General features: G+C 49.2%; 1 protein-coding gene and 1 pseudogene across 1 annotated transcript; both read left to right on the forward strand.

The window, feature by feature from the left end:
* The first annotated feature begins 1283 nt into the window (after window positions 1–1283).
* LOC138927401 (uncharacterized) lies at window positions 1284–5964 on the forward strand (annotated as a pseudogene).
* Window positions 5965–6555: 591 nt separating this feature from the next.
* LOC138927400 (uncharacterized) lies at window positions 6556–11751 on the forward strand (the record flags this gene model as incomplete). The annotated part of the gene is made up of 4 exons (XM_070282701.1): window positions 6556–7353; window positions 8631–8808; window positions 8942–9467; window positions 9668–11751. Coding segments are annotated over exons 1-4 (3586 nt in total), but the record flags the coding sequence as incomplete, so codon positions are not given.
* Window positions 11752–14819: the final 3068 nt, after the last annotated feature.

Below are 14819 nucleotides of genomic sequence, written 5' to 3' on the forward strand. Positions count from 1 at the left end.
ATACATATGCCCACATGCCCTTACATACATATATCCGTACCTGCATGCATGTCCACATATCTCCAAATATTTTCTGCCTCCGATTTCAGGAAATATATAACCGATAAAATTTAACCATACAGTCCACTTATCGACGTTCCACTGTGCCATCATATGTCCCACATGCCCTTGCCCTACTTGCATGTATGCCCATATATTTCTCAATATTTTCTGCCTCCAATTTCAGGAAATATATAACCAAACAAATTAAAAAAAAAATATCAATTAATTATAAATTTATTTATTTATATTTACAACTACAAAAATTTATTTAATTCGTATTTTCCGTCCGAGCAAAGGGCCAGGTTTTTTAATTCACCTTTCCGGCCACTCAATAATTAAATCGAAAATTTAATTTTCGAAAAAGAAATTATAATTAAATAATTTAATTGTCGATCTTCTTTCTGAACCTAGCCGCGGTTTCAATTCCACCGTTCCAGCTTCGGGTTCCTTAACCTCCATTGATTAAGAATTGAAATTTTCAACTCCACCCGTCTGTTTCCATAATAATTAAATCCGCCAATTAGGAAAAAATTAGTTATTTATTTTTTTTTCTCTGTGTTCAATCCAAGCCAAGGTCAGGTCCACCTTTCCGGTTCCGCAATTTCGAAAAATAGTCAGGAATTGAATATTTACGTACGAGCCATACTGGTCGAAATATACAGACATATCTATATAGACAGTCATCAATTATTTTTCCGAACGATCACGAATTTTCCGGGCCTTGTCCATTTTCCGTTCCGTCATTTCCCTACCGCTGCTTCTACTTCGCATCTGGCAAAATCCGCCTAGAATCTCAACGAACCTTGGCCCTTCTGGATTTTTCTTTTTGGCTTCCTGAAGTTTCTCCCACATCCGAATTGTGCCGCATCCGACGTTCCTCTCGACATCGGCGCTTCTAATTCCCACTTGGCCTTGCAATCGCAATTCGTCCGCGATCTCACCGGTCTCATCACATTAGTGACCGGCTACCGCTTCGTACGAGGCACCCATTGCGCGCGTCAGTCGACAAGTTCTGACCAGCGAATTGGTGTCTGAGAATGCCCACGGGAGACGACCAAAAGCCACGTCCGATCCCAACCATCCGTCTGGACAGATCTCAATCCGCTTCTCCGCGGACGCCTCTTTTAAAGCCTAAGGCGTACAGTGCCATTCCAAGGGCAAAGAGTGACGAATCCGTCAATACAATCCCCGGTCCTTCACAGAGGCAGACTCGTTCCGTTGAAAAAATGGCTCAAAGTGCGGTCGACGTGGCGCTGAAAAAGTTCATCGCCACAACGGATCGAATTAGCCAATTTGAGGCTAACATAAATACTCCGGGCGCCAGAGAAACGGAAGGAGGCTCCCAGTACATTTGCGAGGTCCATCGGGACCAAATTCGGGCACTGTGGGAGAAGGTGGAGAAAAGCTATGAGAGCTGCTCCGATTTACTAGCCGTGTCAGACGACAATGTGGCCACCTCGACCGTGCTGGAATCGAAGTACAACTACTGCTACTCCGTCTATTCGAGATGTATTGCCCAGCTTCGGGAGAAAATTGCTTCCCAATCCACTCAGGCTTCCGTCAATGTCCACACGCCCGCGCCTACAGGCTGCCGGTTACCTCCGGTGGATACCGAGGTCTTCGCGGGTGATTATCTTCGGTGGCCCACCTTCAGAGACTTGTTTACGGCCATTTACATCCAAAACTCGCGGCTCACCCCGGTAGAGAGGTTGTTCCACTTACTGTCCAAAACAAGTGGTGACGCCCACGCCATTGTCTCTAAGGCTCCGCTTACCCATGAGGGGTTTGTCGTCGCTTGGCAAAGCCTCACAGACCGCTTTGAGAACCGGCGGAGGCTTGGGACTGCCTCCTGGTGTTTATGATTTCGTCAAAGCTCCCCAAAGTCACACTTTCCATGTGGGAGCAATCCGTTCATAACAAGGCCGAAATTCCAACATGGAAGGAATTAGACGATTTCCTGACAGAGCCCCATCGCACTCTGGAAGCGATCGACGACGTCAGACCTAGTGGCTCCGGGCAACTTCCGCCAAGGTCGGGAACTCCTACTGCCCCTGCTCGAAGGCTCCACTCATACGAGACTCGAGTGGTTCCGGGCCCCAAGGGTTGCGATCTCTGTTCGAGGGAGAACCACCCCATTCGTTTATGTCCGCGGTTCTTGGAAATGGACGTAAATGGGCGCTCGGACTACATTAAAAGGAAGCAGCTATGTTTGAACTGTTTTGCCCGAGGGCACCAGCAACGAGATTGCACGAGCGCCCATACCTGCTTCACATGTCACAGCCGACGCCACACCCTTTTGCACCGCGGCAATCCGTTCGCCACCGCTCCAAGTCCGCCTACGACAGCAAGGGCTCGACCCGCACAGACTGCCAGAAGCACAAACGGCTCAGAGGATCAGTCGGATGTTCAGGTGTGTTTCGCTTCCGGGTCAGGAGCCGTCCTACTAGGCACGGCCCTTATCAACGTGTGCCATTTGGGGTGCAGCTTCCAGGCACGAGCTCTGATAGACTCAGGGTCCGAAGCGACCTTCATAACGGAACGACTGTTCAACCTCGTCAAACCACCCTTCAAGACGATTCAAGCCCAAGTTTCCGGCCTTAATCAGACCATTTCCGCGCAGTCTACAAAATTGTGCCATTTCTCCATTCGGTCGCCGTCTAGACCCGGGCTACAATTAGAGACTGCGGCCTACGTTCTGCCGCAGTTGGCAGGAAATCTGCCATCATACCCGATTCCGCGAGATCGTCTCAAGGGGCTGCCCGACATTCCCTTGGCGGACCCCACCTTCTTTGAGAGCTCCCAAGTCGATGTACTAATAGGAGCTGACATTCTTTCGTCCATTCTCCTCGGTAATGCCAAGGCTAACATATGCGGGTCGCTTCTCGGTCAGGAGACCATTTTTTGATGGGTGCTGACAGGCCCATTATCTCCAGCCAATCCCCGCAGCGTGTCCGTTTTTTCCACACGAGTGGCCCCCAGCCTCGGTGACTCACTGGATCAGCTCCTCACCAAATTCTGGGAGGTGGAAGATGTGCCCACACCGATAAGTTCGGAATCGGATTCCGTTTGCGAGCACAATTTTGTCCAGACGACGAAAAGAGACGAGTGTGGCAAGTACGTTGTGACGCTCCCCTTACGCGACCCCGGGCAGAAGGGTTCCGAGCTAGCGGCTTCACGGTCCTTTGCCCTTGCTCAGTTTCTGCGTAACGAGCAGCGCCTGAAGAGGGACCCGCCCCTTAAGGCCCGCTATGACTCGGTAATTCAGGAGTACATCGACTTAGGCCACATGACCGAGGTCTCTCCCGCGAGCAATTCCGCTACCTACTATCTACCACATCATGCAGTCTTCAAGCCCGAAAGCACGACCACCAAGGTGCGAGTGGTCTTCAATGCTTCGAGCCCGTCCGCAAACGGGACCAGTCTGAACGACATTCTTTACGCGGGCCCGGTCTTACAATCCGACCTGACGATTCAAATCCTAAAGTGGCGGTACTTTAAGTTTGTCTTCAACGCCGACATCGAGAAGATGTATCGGCAAATTTGGGTAGACCCCAAGCATACTCCGCTCCAACGTGTTTTGTTTCGCAATCCCGATGGGGATATCCGCGACTACGAGTTGAAAACGGTCACCTTCGGTGTCAATTGTGCCCCGTTCCTGGCGATCCGTGTGCTGCGACAGCTCGCTGACGACGAAGAGTCGAAGTATCCGCAGGCAAGTCAAATTATCCGGCAGTTTATGTACGTTGATGACGTTCTCGCGGGGGCAGACTCCAAAACTGAAGCCCAAGCTTCGATTCGGGAGCTGGAAGGGGCCCTAGAGTCAGCAGGGTTCCCACTTAGGAAATGGACGTCGAATAACAAGGCAATCCTGGCCGACATTCCGATCGACCACCGTCTCCGAGCTGACTTTCTCGACATCGATGCAGAGAGCACGGCCAAGACACTCGGCGTGCGGTGGAAAGCGACGACTGATGAATTCTTTTTTGTCCCGCCAGAATTGACTTCCGGCTCAGTTTTCACAAAGCGCCAAGTCCTCTCCCAAATTGCCAAATTGTTTGATCCAGCAGGTTGGCTCGCTCCTTTCATTGTTCGGGCAAAAATGTTCATGCAAGACATTTGGCTTCTGGATCTAGGGTGGGATGACGCCCTCCCTCAAGATTTCTGTCAGCGATGGGTTGACTTCCTAAAGAATTACTCGGTGCTCGATCAGATTCGTGTTCCTCGATGGGTCGCGTTCCGACCACACCTAAAGGTCGAACACCACGGGTTCTGCGACGCTTCACAGAAGGCGTACGGCGCAGCAATTTACGTTCGTGTCGAAATCGGGTCCACGGTAATAGTGACCCTGCTGACTGCAAAGACTCGAGTGGCCCCAGTTAAGACGGTTTCGCTCCCTCGACTAGAACTGTGCGGTGCCTTGTTGTTGTCCGAGATGGCCACCGCCGTTCTGCCACAAATGCCAGGGGCCGCGTCTGCCCTATACTGTTGGACCGACTCGACTATTGTCCTCGCGTGGCTGCATAAGCCAGCGTGCCAGTGGACAACGTTCGTGGCCAACCGGGTGACCAAGATCACCCAGTTCACCGACGTGCAGAAATGGGCACATGTCCGCTCCGAGCATAACCCTGCGGATCTCGCTAGCCGGGGCGTAGCTCTCCAAGATCTTGCAGATAACCAGTTGTGGTGGCACGGTCCTGACTGGCTGCAGAGGCCTCGCAGCGACTGGCCCACTCAAGGCTATGATACCCCCGTGACTGAACTCGAGAAGCGAGCAGTCAAGGTCCATGTCGCGAAAGTACCCCCCGAAGATCTCCTTGAGCGTTTTTCCACACTCGACAAGGCATTACGAGTCCTTTCCTATGTTAATCGCTTCATCCAGCGCGCGCGGAAGATTCGACTTTCGTTTGAAGAGCACCTGACCGCTAATGAGATAACGTCGGCTGAACGTCTTCTAGTTTCCGTCACTCAGCGCAGACACTTCGTCTCTGAGATGGGCTGCTTAAGCGAAAAGCGTCCAATATCGGCATCCAGTCCGATTCAGAATCTGAACCCCTTCGTGGATTCGCAAGGCCTTATGAGAGCCTGCGGCCGGGTCACGTCCTCTGAGCTTCTCCACTATGACGAACGGCACCCTATTATCCTTCCGTACGACTGTCAGCTGTCTCGACTCCTGGTTCATTTTACACATCGCATCACGCTGCACGGTGGCAGTCAGCTGATGATCCGTCTGATCCGGGCCAAGTTCTGGATTCCAAGGGTGAGGAACTTGGTCAAGTCTGTTGTCCATTCTTGTAAGGTATGTGTCATCCACAAGAAGAAGTTGCAGACGCAACTCATGGGAGAGCTACCCAAGGAACGGACGTCCTTCTCGCGCCCGTTCACGCACACCGGTGTGGATTATGCCGGTCCCTTCGAGATAAAAAACTATACGGGGAAGGCCTTTCTCATTACAAAGGATTATGTGTTGGTGTTTGTGTGCTTCTCCACTAAAGCCATCCATTTAGAGCCTATGTCGGACCTTACGACCGAGAAATTTCTGGCGGCTTTCGCACGGTTCGTGTCCCGGAGAGGATGCCCCCGTCAAGTGCAGTCCGACAACGGGAAGACCTTTGTGAGAGCAGCTGCTCTACTATCCCGCGATTTTCTCCTGAGCCTAAAGGGGGCTGTGACCGGTGCCTATAGTCACCAGCAGCTTCTCTGGCATTTCATTCCTCCGGGAGCTCCCCACATGGGGGGCCTTTGGGAAGCAGGGGTCAAGAGCTTCAAGACCTTGTTCTACAAGTCCGCCGCCACGCGAAAATACACCTTTGAGGAGCTGGCTACTCTCCTGGCGAAGATCGAGGCGTGCCTGAATTCGCGGCCACTCGCGCCAATGTCCGAAGACCCTGCTGACCTGCTAGCTCTTACACCCGGGCACTTTCTTGTGGGAGGGCCACTTCTCGCCACGGTCGAGCCCGAGATAAAGGGGGACACCAGTTCCATCATCAATCGTTGGCGCTCAAGGCGCTTCAGCAGCAATTTCAGCTCCGGTGGAAGGAGGAGTATCTCAAGGAGCTCCATAAGAGAAACAAGTGGCGAGCCCCTACGAGGGACCTCCGCGTTGGGGATATGGTCGTCATCAAGGAAGACAACCTTCCGTCCAATGAGTGGCGTTTAGGCAGGGTTGACGCGGTGTATCCCGGCTCTGATGGCCATGTCCGCGTGATCGACATCCGCACCGCGCGAAGGCTTGTAAAGCGGCCCGTTGTTAAGGTCGTGCTTCTTCCGTTAGACGCGTCCGCCTACCCACAGTGATCAACATTTCTTCCGCTCCAATGTTCCTGTCCAATTGTGCTGTCCCGAAGCTCTGCCCGTAGTTCCGAACCTTAATTTTACACCGATTCTGATCATGTTATTTGTTCCTTTATCATATTTCCGTCAGCCATAGCCAACACCCAAGCATCGCTGGAGAGCAGATGTACTCGTGGTATCCAATCCTACCGTTGCCGAGTCTGCAATGGAATCCACGCCTTAATGAAGTGTCGGCGTTTCCTACGCCTTAGCGCCGAGAAGCGGCTCCGAGCGGTTCTTGTGAACCGGTACTGCTCGAGCTGCCTGGCCCACGAGCACTCCGACGGATCCTGTCGTCGGGGTGACGGTTGTAACACGTGTGGACAGGATCACCACACGCTGCTGCATCTCGTGGAGAAGCCGCGGGCTCGGCGCAAGGCACGCCAAGAGGAGCACCGGTCACGGAGCGCGGGAGTCAGGACACAGAGTGTCACGTCTGGCGCCCGGCCGTCATCCGCCAACTCCCGGCGCGGTTCGGGTGCTCCTCGGCCTGGGTCCGCCACTTTCCGGCAATCCCAACCCGATCCACGGCCACCGACGTCCCGGCACTCGTCGATGCATCCTCGGCCTTCGTCCGCCACTCCTCGATTGCCAACCCCCGCTCATCCGCCCGCGTCATCCGCACCTAGGCAAAGTTCCGCCTCTCGTCGAGGGCCCCCGCTGGACGCGGTCGCTGCGCCCACCCTCTCATCGCTGTTGCAACGGAACAGCGTCAACGTGCTGCCGACTGCACTAGTGCGGATCGACACCGGGACCCGGAGCTTCGATACGGGGGCCCTCATCGACCCATGCACGCCCTCGAGCTGCATCGACGCCTCGCTCGCTGCGTGTTTCCGGCTGCCCCCTCCCAGCGAGGGGGACGAACAGGTGTGTTCCGCCACCGTGGGGTCAACGACCGATGACAGCGTTCGGCTGGAGGTCATGTTCAAGATCGAGCCTCACGTGCGAGTTCGTACGCCGTCCCGGGAGCTGAGCGAGGCGGTGCGTGCCCACTTCCGAGGCGTGACCCTGGCGGATGAGCGATTCCATCTGCCAGCGACAATCTCCGTCGTCCTGGGTGCAGATATGTACCCACGGATTATTCAACCGGGCTTCCTGAAGATCCAGGACGGACTCCCAGTGGCCCAGAGCACCGTGTTTGGATGGGTCGTATCCGGAGCCTGCCACCAGCCATAACTTCGAGGGAGCTATTGCAACCCGAGTGATTTCAAGGGGGGCGGAATGTTTAGGTGAGGGGCCGTGGTGCCACTCACCTGAAGAGCGCATCCGCGCTGAAGAGCGCACCCGCGCTAAAGAGCGCACCCGCGCTGAAGAGCGCGTCCACACTCGCCCCTCTGTGCCTCTCTTCTCGCTCGTTGGCTGTCGGCGATCTCTTTTTTTTCCACTAGTTTTTAAGTTCAATCTCATGTAAGCAGCCGAATAAAGCTGACCGCGTTATACCATCCGAAAGACGCCCCCGACTTCTTATTTCATTCTAAACCTTTCTGGAATCTTTTTGCGGAACCACGCCCCCCTACACAATCATAATATTTTGACTTCTCCTGTTTCCCATTATATTCCAAGACTCCCTTATCGATATTTATTATAGCTCCAATTTTTCTTAATAAATTGAATCCAATTAGAATATCAGATTCTAAACCTTCGATTTCATAAAATAATTGTTTTGTTTCAAATATATTTATAATATGGTAATACCTAATAATTGAGTAGCCATGAACTGTTGTTACCTTTTTATATTTTGGTAGCTCGTTTTTATTTTCTAAAATTCCCCTTCTTATGTAACAAGCAGTGGCTCCTGTATCTATTAAAACTTTTAGCTGCTTCTTGGTTTTTCGATCTATCCTATTTAAATAAGGCATCCCTCTGTAGGGGTCTGGTCTAAAAAATGGTCTTCATTGATATTATTTAATCTGGTTACTTTATTAGCTGGCTGACTTTCTGTTCCATCTGATTCCCTTTTTTGAGCTTGAGTTTGCTCTCTATTTTGATTTGTGCTATAGAAATTTGAACGATTTTTATTTTGATAATAATAATTATTATATCTACCTTGATTATCGTTTGCCTGCCAATTATTATATCTTCCTTGGTTACTGTCGTGGAACGAACTAGTGGCTATCGATAGTTGAGATTAGTGTTAGGTGTCAGATGTCAGTATTTTTTATGTTTAGAGTTTTAAGTTTATGTTATCAGTTCACACTAAATCGTAGCTTGGAAGAAATAATTTGGCGGATAAATCACATCGATTTGCGCCATCACAGAAAGGGGAAGAAAAGAAAAGTGAGCGGTGCAGCGAATACACCGCCATGTTCGAGTGGAACGCTGCCAAATCATGGAGCAGCGCCACGGCAGAGTTTGAGCGAAAACCTGCCCAGGCAGATGAGGGACAATCTGCAAACGGATCTCGGAGTGACGCCATCGCTGCTGTTGCCGGCACAAGTGAGTGCAAATTTGCCGCCGCAATGGAGTGCGAATTTGGCGCCGACGCTTGGCGGCCATTGGGCAAACGGGCAACCTGTGTCAACAACAACACTACTGCGCTATTCTCCGCCATCTTGTGTGACCACCGCAGCACAGCCGGTGCTAGGTTATGTTCACCCAGAGGTACCTGCGCCATCGCCCATATCATATGGAGCGCCGACGACAAGCATACAAGGATGGACGCCATGCAGACTACCTGATCTTCCCGATTTCGAGGGTCAGCCAGAGGAATGGCCAATATTCCTGGGTGCGTTCACGGAGACAACTGCAGCCTACCAGTGCACCGAGTTGAAGAACAACCAGAGGCTAGTGAAAGCCCTGAAGGGAGAGGCTCGCGAAACAGTGAAGTCGTTGCTCATCCATCCCAGCAACGTACAAGCTGTTATGGAGCAGCTACGATTCCGGTATGGACGCCCGGAGCAACTGATCCGCAGCCAATTGGAGAGCGTTCGCGAAGTGCAGCCGATTCAGGAGGCCAACATCGCGAGGATCGTGCCGTTCGCGACGAAGGTTAGCAACCTGTCAGCGTTCCTGCAGTCGACCGCGACCGGCAGCCAGCACCTAGCCAACCCAACCCTAATGGAGGAGCTGATAGCCAAGTTGCCGCTAAGCAAGAGGTTGGACTGGGCAAGGCACGCGGCCACGATATAGCCGTATCCGACGGTGGCGCACCTGAGCGAGTGGCTCCATAACTGGTTTGTGGCTTCGCCAAACTGGTGTGCACTGTCACGGACGCCGGAGCCAGGAAACAACCGAAGCGAAGGATTCTGCACGCGAATAGTGTTCGCGAGGAGGAGCAATATGTCGACCGCCCCAGATGCTGCCCTATATGCGAGGGACAGCACCAGGGGAGGGACTGCAAGGACTTCATCAGCGCCTCTACAACGACACGGATCGAGTCCGCGAGGAAGCGACTGTGCTTCTCGTGCCTGGAGCCCGGACACATGTCCCGGTTCTGCAGGAAGCGCCGCGGATGCAACGTCCTCGGATGCCAGATGAGGCATCACCACCTGCTCCACGAAGTACCTGAACGATCCAAACGGCCGCTAGTCGCAGATGGGGGCCACAGGAGGGATCAGGACCGACAGCCGTACAGAGACGGCAGCAATCGGAGGGGAGTGCCACGGTCAGTGGATTCCAGCGAAAGGAACCATCCTACGTCGGCCGCAGTTGTAGACGCGCGACGTGAGCGGGATGAAGGGCGATCGGCGTACGATCGCCAGGAGTTGCCGCACCGAAACCTCAACATCGACTCAATTGGATGCCACCTGCTGTTCAGGATTCTACCCGTGACGCTGTACGGCGAGAATACGAAGGTCGACACGTACGCACTTCTGGATGAAGGATCGTCTGTCACACTCATCGACGACGAACTCATCCGCAGCCTGAACCTGAAAGGCGAGAGTCGACAGCTGAATGTGCAATGGTTTGGTGGAAAATCCGCCAAAGAGCACACGAAGGTGGTCAGTCTGCAGATCAGCGCATCGGGAAAACCAAAGCGCCATGTGCTGAAAAATGTGTACGGAGTGGCCAATCTGAACCTTCCGATGCAGAGCCTGCGTCAGGAGGATGTACAGGCAGTTAAGGCGAACACGCGTCTGCCGGTGATGCCGTACAACAATGCGACGCCGAGGATCCCAATTGGACTGGATCATGCGCATTTAGGAGTACCCTTCAGAATCAAAAGCTATGGATCTGGAGGGCCGTTTGCAGCAGACACCGCACTTGGATGGGTGGTATATGGACCGGTGAACGGAAAGCCGAGCTCGCCGCTTCTGAGTACGTGCCTCCTAGCCGTGCCCCAGGATGATCTTCTGGAGAAGATGGTCAGCGACTACTTCGAGACCGAGAATTTCGGAGCGAAGCCGGTGCAGCCAGTCGCAGCTGGCAGAGTGGACCTGGAGCCGTCAGTCGGAGATAGCGGCGACTCACGGGCCCTGAGCACCCTGGAGAAGACGACCAAACGCGTAGGCCAGAGATACGAGACCGGGCTGCTATGGAAGGACGACGAAGTGAGATTGCCGGAGAGCTACAGCATGGCCCTCAGGAGGCTCGTCAACATAGAGCGTAAAATGAAGCGCGATGTGGACTTCGCGTCGGCTTACATCCGGATAATGGGATACGCACGACGACTGGAGGCCCAGGAAGTCCAGAGGTTTCAGGAGGGCAAAGTGTGGTACCTGCCGCACTTCGGAGTGGAAAACCCGAACAAGCCTGGGAAAATCCGGCTGGTTTTCGATGCGGCTGCCAAGGTGGACGGTGTGTCTTTGAATTCAGCGCTACTGAAAGACCCACAGCGCTACAAGCCCCTCCCAGCAGTTCTCTTCCATTTTCGGGAAGGAGAGGTTGGAGTTTGTGCAGACATCAAGGAGATGTTTCATCAGGTACTGTTGCAGCCGAAGGACAGATGCGCCCAGAGGTTTCTGTGGAGAGACGGAGACGACCAACGAGAGCCGGATGTATACGAGATGGCAGTGATGACGTTCGGAGCGGCCTGCTCACCATGTTCGGCGGACTACGTGAAGACCGTGAATGCCTTGCGGTATAGCAGCACGGACCCGCGAGCAGCCCTGGCCTTCAACGAATACCACTACGTGGATGACTACGTCGACAGTTTCGACAGCGAGGACGAAGCTATCGCCATCTCGACACGGGTGAGGGAAATTCACGCTGAAGCAGGTTTTGATTTGTGCCGATTTACCTCCAGTTCGGCAAGTGTGGTCAGAGCGCTGAACCCACTTGAGTCCATCGCCAGCGTCGGATGGACCGAAGCTGAGGAGAAGGTACTTGGGATGTACTGGCAGCCGGCTACCGATGATTTCAAGTTCGTCGTCAAGTTCCTAAGCCTGGTGATGTCTACTGTGATGAAGGATGAAAGGATACCACCAAGAGTTGAGTTTGGTTGGTCTTTATTTGGAAGGAGCAGCTGAGGTGCCGCTCCAACGTTCAAAATGTCTCTGTTCTTTTACAATATTTCTTAAGTCTAAGTAAGGCTAAGTCTCGTAGCAGCGCTGCTCGCAGGCGGCGGCAGAGAGACGGCTATGTACTTATATATAAGGGAATATAATATTATATGTTGTTATGCGCTCTCAAGTGGAGGCGCGAGGGGTATGCATATGCTGACCGTTTGTTACGATTATGCTGACACTAGCACTTTCTGTGTGCGGGCTAAGGCATAACGATCGGTTCATATTTCGGCCACTAAGGGTTTATGGCCGGGACTTTGGATTATGTAAACACTGCAACAAAGTGTTACAGTGCGCACCCTTTAAGTACTCTCGGTACAGTGGGTATTCAATATATGTGCATACTACATCTCCCTCCTTTTGAAAAATAACGTAATATAATGAAGTTATTTTTATAATAAAAATTTTTAATTAATACATTTTTTTTTTTTATTTATTTGTTTTGTTTTATGTGGTTAGAATCATAGAAAATGAAATTATTAAAAGAATATGTGTATTTATTTATCTATGTATGTGTGTCTTTGTATGGCCATACTAAGTGCAATTTATGAAATAAAGATTTTTAATCTATCCTTATGAACCGTTTGTTTTTTATGTTTATTATTTGCTATTACTATGTTATCTCTATCTCCTATTTCTGTTACTATATACGGACCTGTATATTTAGGATCTAACTTATGACCTGTCTCGTTTTTTAATAAAACTTTGTCACCTACTGATATATCTATATCCCTTACTTTATGATCGTATAGTAGTTTATTTCTATTCTTATTTGCTTCTAACATAACTCTAGCTCTTTTATAGGCTACTTCTAATCTATACTTACTCTCCTTAGCATAGTCATCTACATTATATAGTGCTTCTACACTATCTATGCTATTAAAATGTTTTGGCAAATTACTTGTTTTACCGAATACTAGCTCATATGGACAATAAGTATGTGCCATAGAGGGGGTCGTGTTGAAACAGAAGACAAAATATTGAAGCCATACGTCCCAATCAGTTTTATCAGCCGATATGTAAGATCGTATGTATTCATTGAAAGTTCTATGACTTCTTTCTATTGTGCTGTGGATGTAAAATTTGCAATATTTAAATATTTGCACAAATCGTCTATAATTGAATTCTTATATTCTGTTCCCATGTCCGTAATGAACGTCTTCATTGAACCGTACTTTAGGATAAAAGATTCAAATATTGCTTTAGCGATAAAATTGGCGTTTTTATTCGGAACAGGTATGGCAACTAAATACTTAGTTAAATCACATATTAAAGTGACTGCATACTCATTGCCATTTTCTGATTTTGGCAGTGGACCAATAGTGTCCACTATCACTCTGTCGAAAGCATTTATTGGTCTGTAATTGTTAAAGGGGTCTTTGTGTGCTTAGCTATTTTTGATTTCTGGCATTTTTGACATTTTCTTACGTACTCAGTTATATCTTTAGACATGCTTTTCCAGTAATAGTGTCTTTTTACTTTGGCCAAAGTTTTTGATATGCCAGTATGACCTCCTTGAATTGGATCATCATGAAATGTAGACAAAATTGCTTCTTTTTCTTTTAAATTTTGTTATTTGGGTCACCGGGTTGAGTAGCGCTACTCTTAATGTTTTCAATATTTTATTGCCCATTAATTTAAATTTATCTATTGAAGTATATTCAAAGATATTTTCCCACGGTGCCACTTTGAGTTGGCTGATTTTATGTATACCGGCTTGCATATCAAGCCTTTGGAAAAATTGATCTAAATCAATAACTCCATTATTATATAAATCGCTAACATCATATCTTGCAGTAATTTTTCTGCCTTGTTTAAATAAACATATATTTTAATAAACATATTTTTTATCTGCAAGGTCACTACTTTACGTACTTCATCATTGTTTATGACGTCGTATACGTTGGGCTTAGAAGCTTTATTTAAAGATTGCCTTGGCAATTCTTGTTCTTGATTTTCCGCGCGGAATTTTTGTCTACTTTGATATCTAGTAGTGACTTTTAATACATTTCTAGTTATATTTTGTAGATCTTTGATGGTTATTCTTGATAACGCATCAGGTACATGATTATCTTTTCTCTTTAAATATTCGACTGTAAAGTCGTATTCTTCTAGTTCGAGCCTCATACGTGTCAGTTTAGAACTGGGATTGGTCATTGGGAAAAGGTTATATAAAGGTCTATGGTCTGTTCTTATTAAGATATGTGTCCATATATATATGGTCTCAAAATATTATATCGCCCAGTGAATTGCAGCTAATTCCTGCTCAGTAGTACATTTGTTACTTTCACCTTTGTAAATGCTCTTGATGCGTATGCAATGGGAAGTTGGAGACCATTATGATTTTGAGTTAAAACCGCCCCCACGGCTTGCTTACTTGCATCTGTTATTATGCAGAATTCTTTAGTGAAATCTGGGTATTGTAGCAAGGTAGGTTCCATAAGTTTTGTTTTTAAGTATTGGAATGCATTTTCACACTCATCCGTCCATTTAAAAGGAACATTCTTTTTACATAATCTTGTTTATGTGCCGTGAATAATCGGCGAAATTTTTTATAAAACGTCTATAATAGTTACAGAATGCTACAAAAACGTCCGCGTCGTGCGGAACTGGGTAGTTCATAATGACATCGTATTTCTTGTTCATCTGGGAAGTATCCTTTATCAGTGCATTTATGACCTAGAAAGTCACTTCATGCATAAAAAATGAACATTTTCTGGATGTAGCTTTAGGTTGAATTTCCTACATTTCTCAAACACATCTGTTAAGTTTTTAAGCATATGTTTTTCGGAACAACCGATTACTATTAAGTATCCATATAAAGGAACGCTTGAGAAGGTTCTAGACCGAGAACGCAATAGTCATCATTCTCTGAAACGAATTAGGAGCTATTTTTAATCCGAAGGGTAATCGCGTGAAGCGATATGAGCCGTTGCTCGTTGAAAAAGACGTTATATCTCTTGAACCTTTTTCTAGTTCAATTTGATGGAATCCTGACATTAA

The sequence above is a fragment of the Drosophila bipectinata genome, unplaced genomic scaffold (genome assembly GCF_030179905.1).
Source record: "Drosophila bipectinata strain 14024-0381.07 unplaced genomic scaffold, DbipHiC1v2 scaffold_245, whole genome shotgun sequence".
Taxonomy (NCBI): domain Eukaryota; kingdom Metazoa; phylum Arthropoda; class Insecta; order Diptera; family Drosophilidae; genus Drosophila; species Drosophila bipectinata.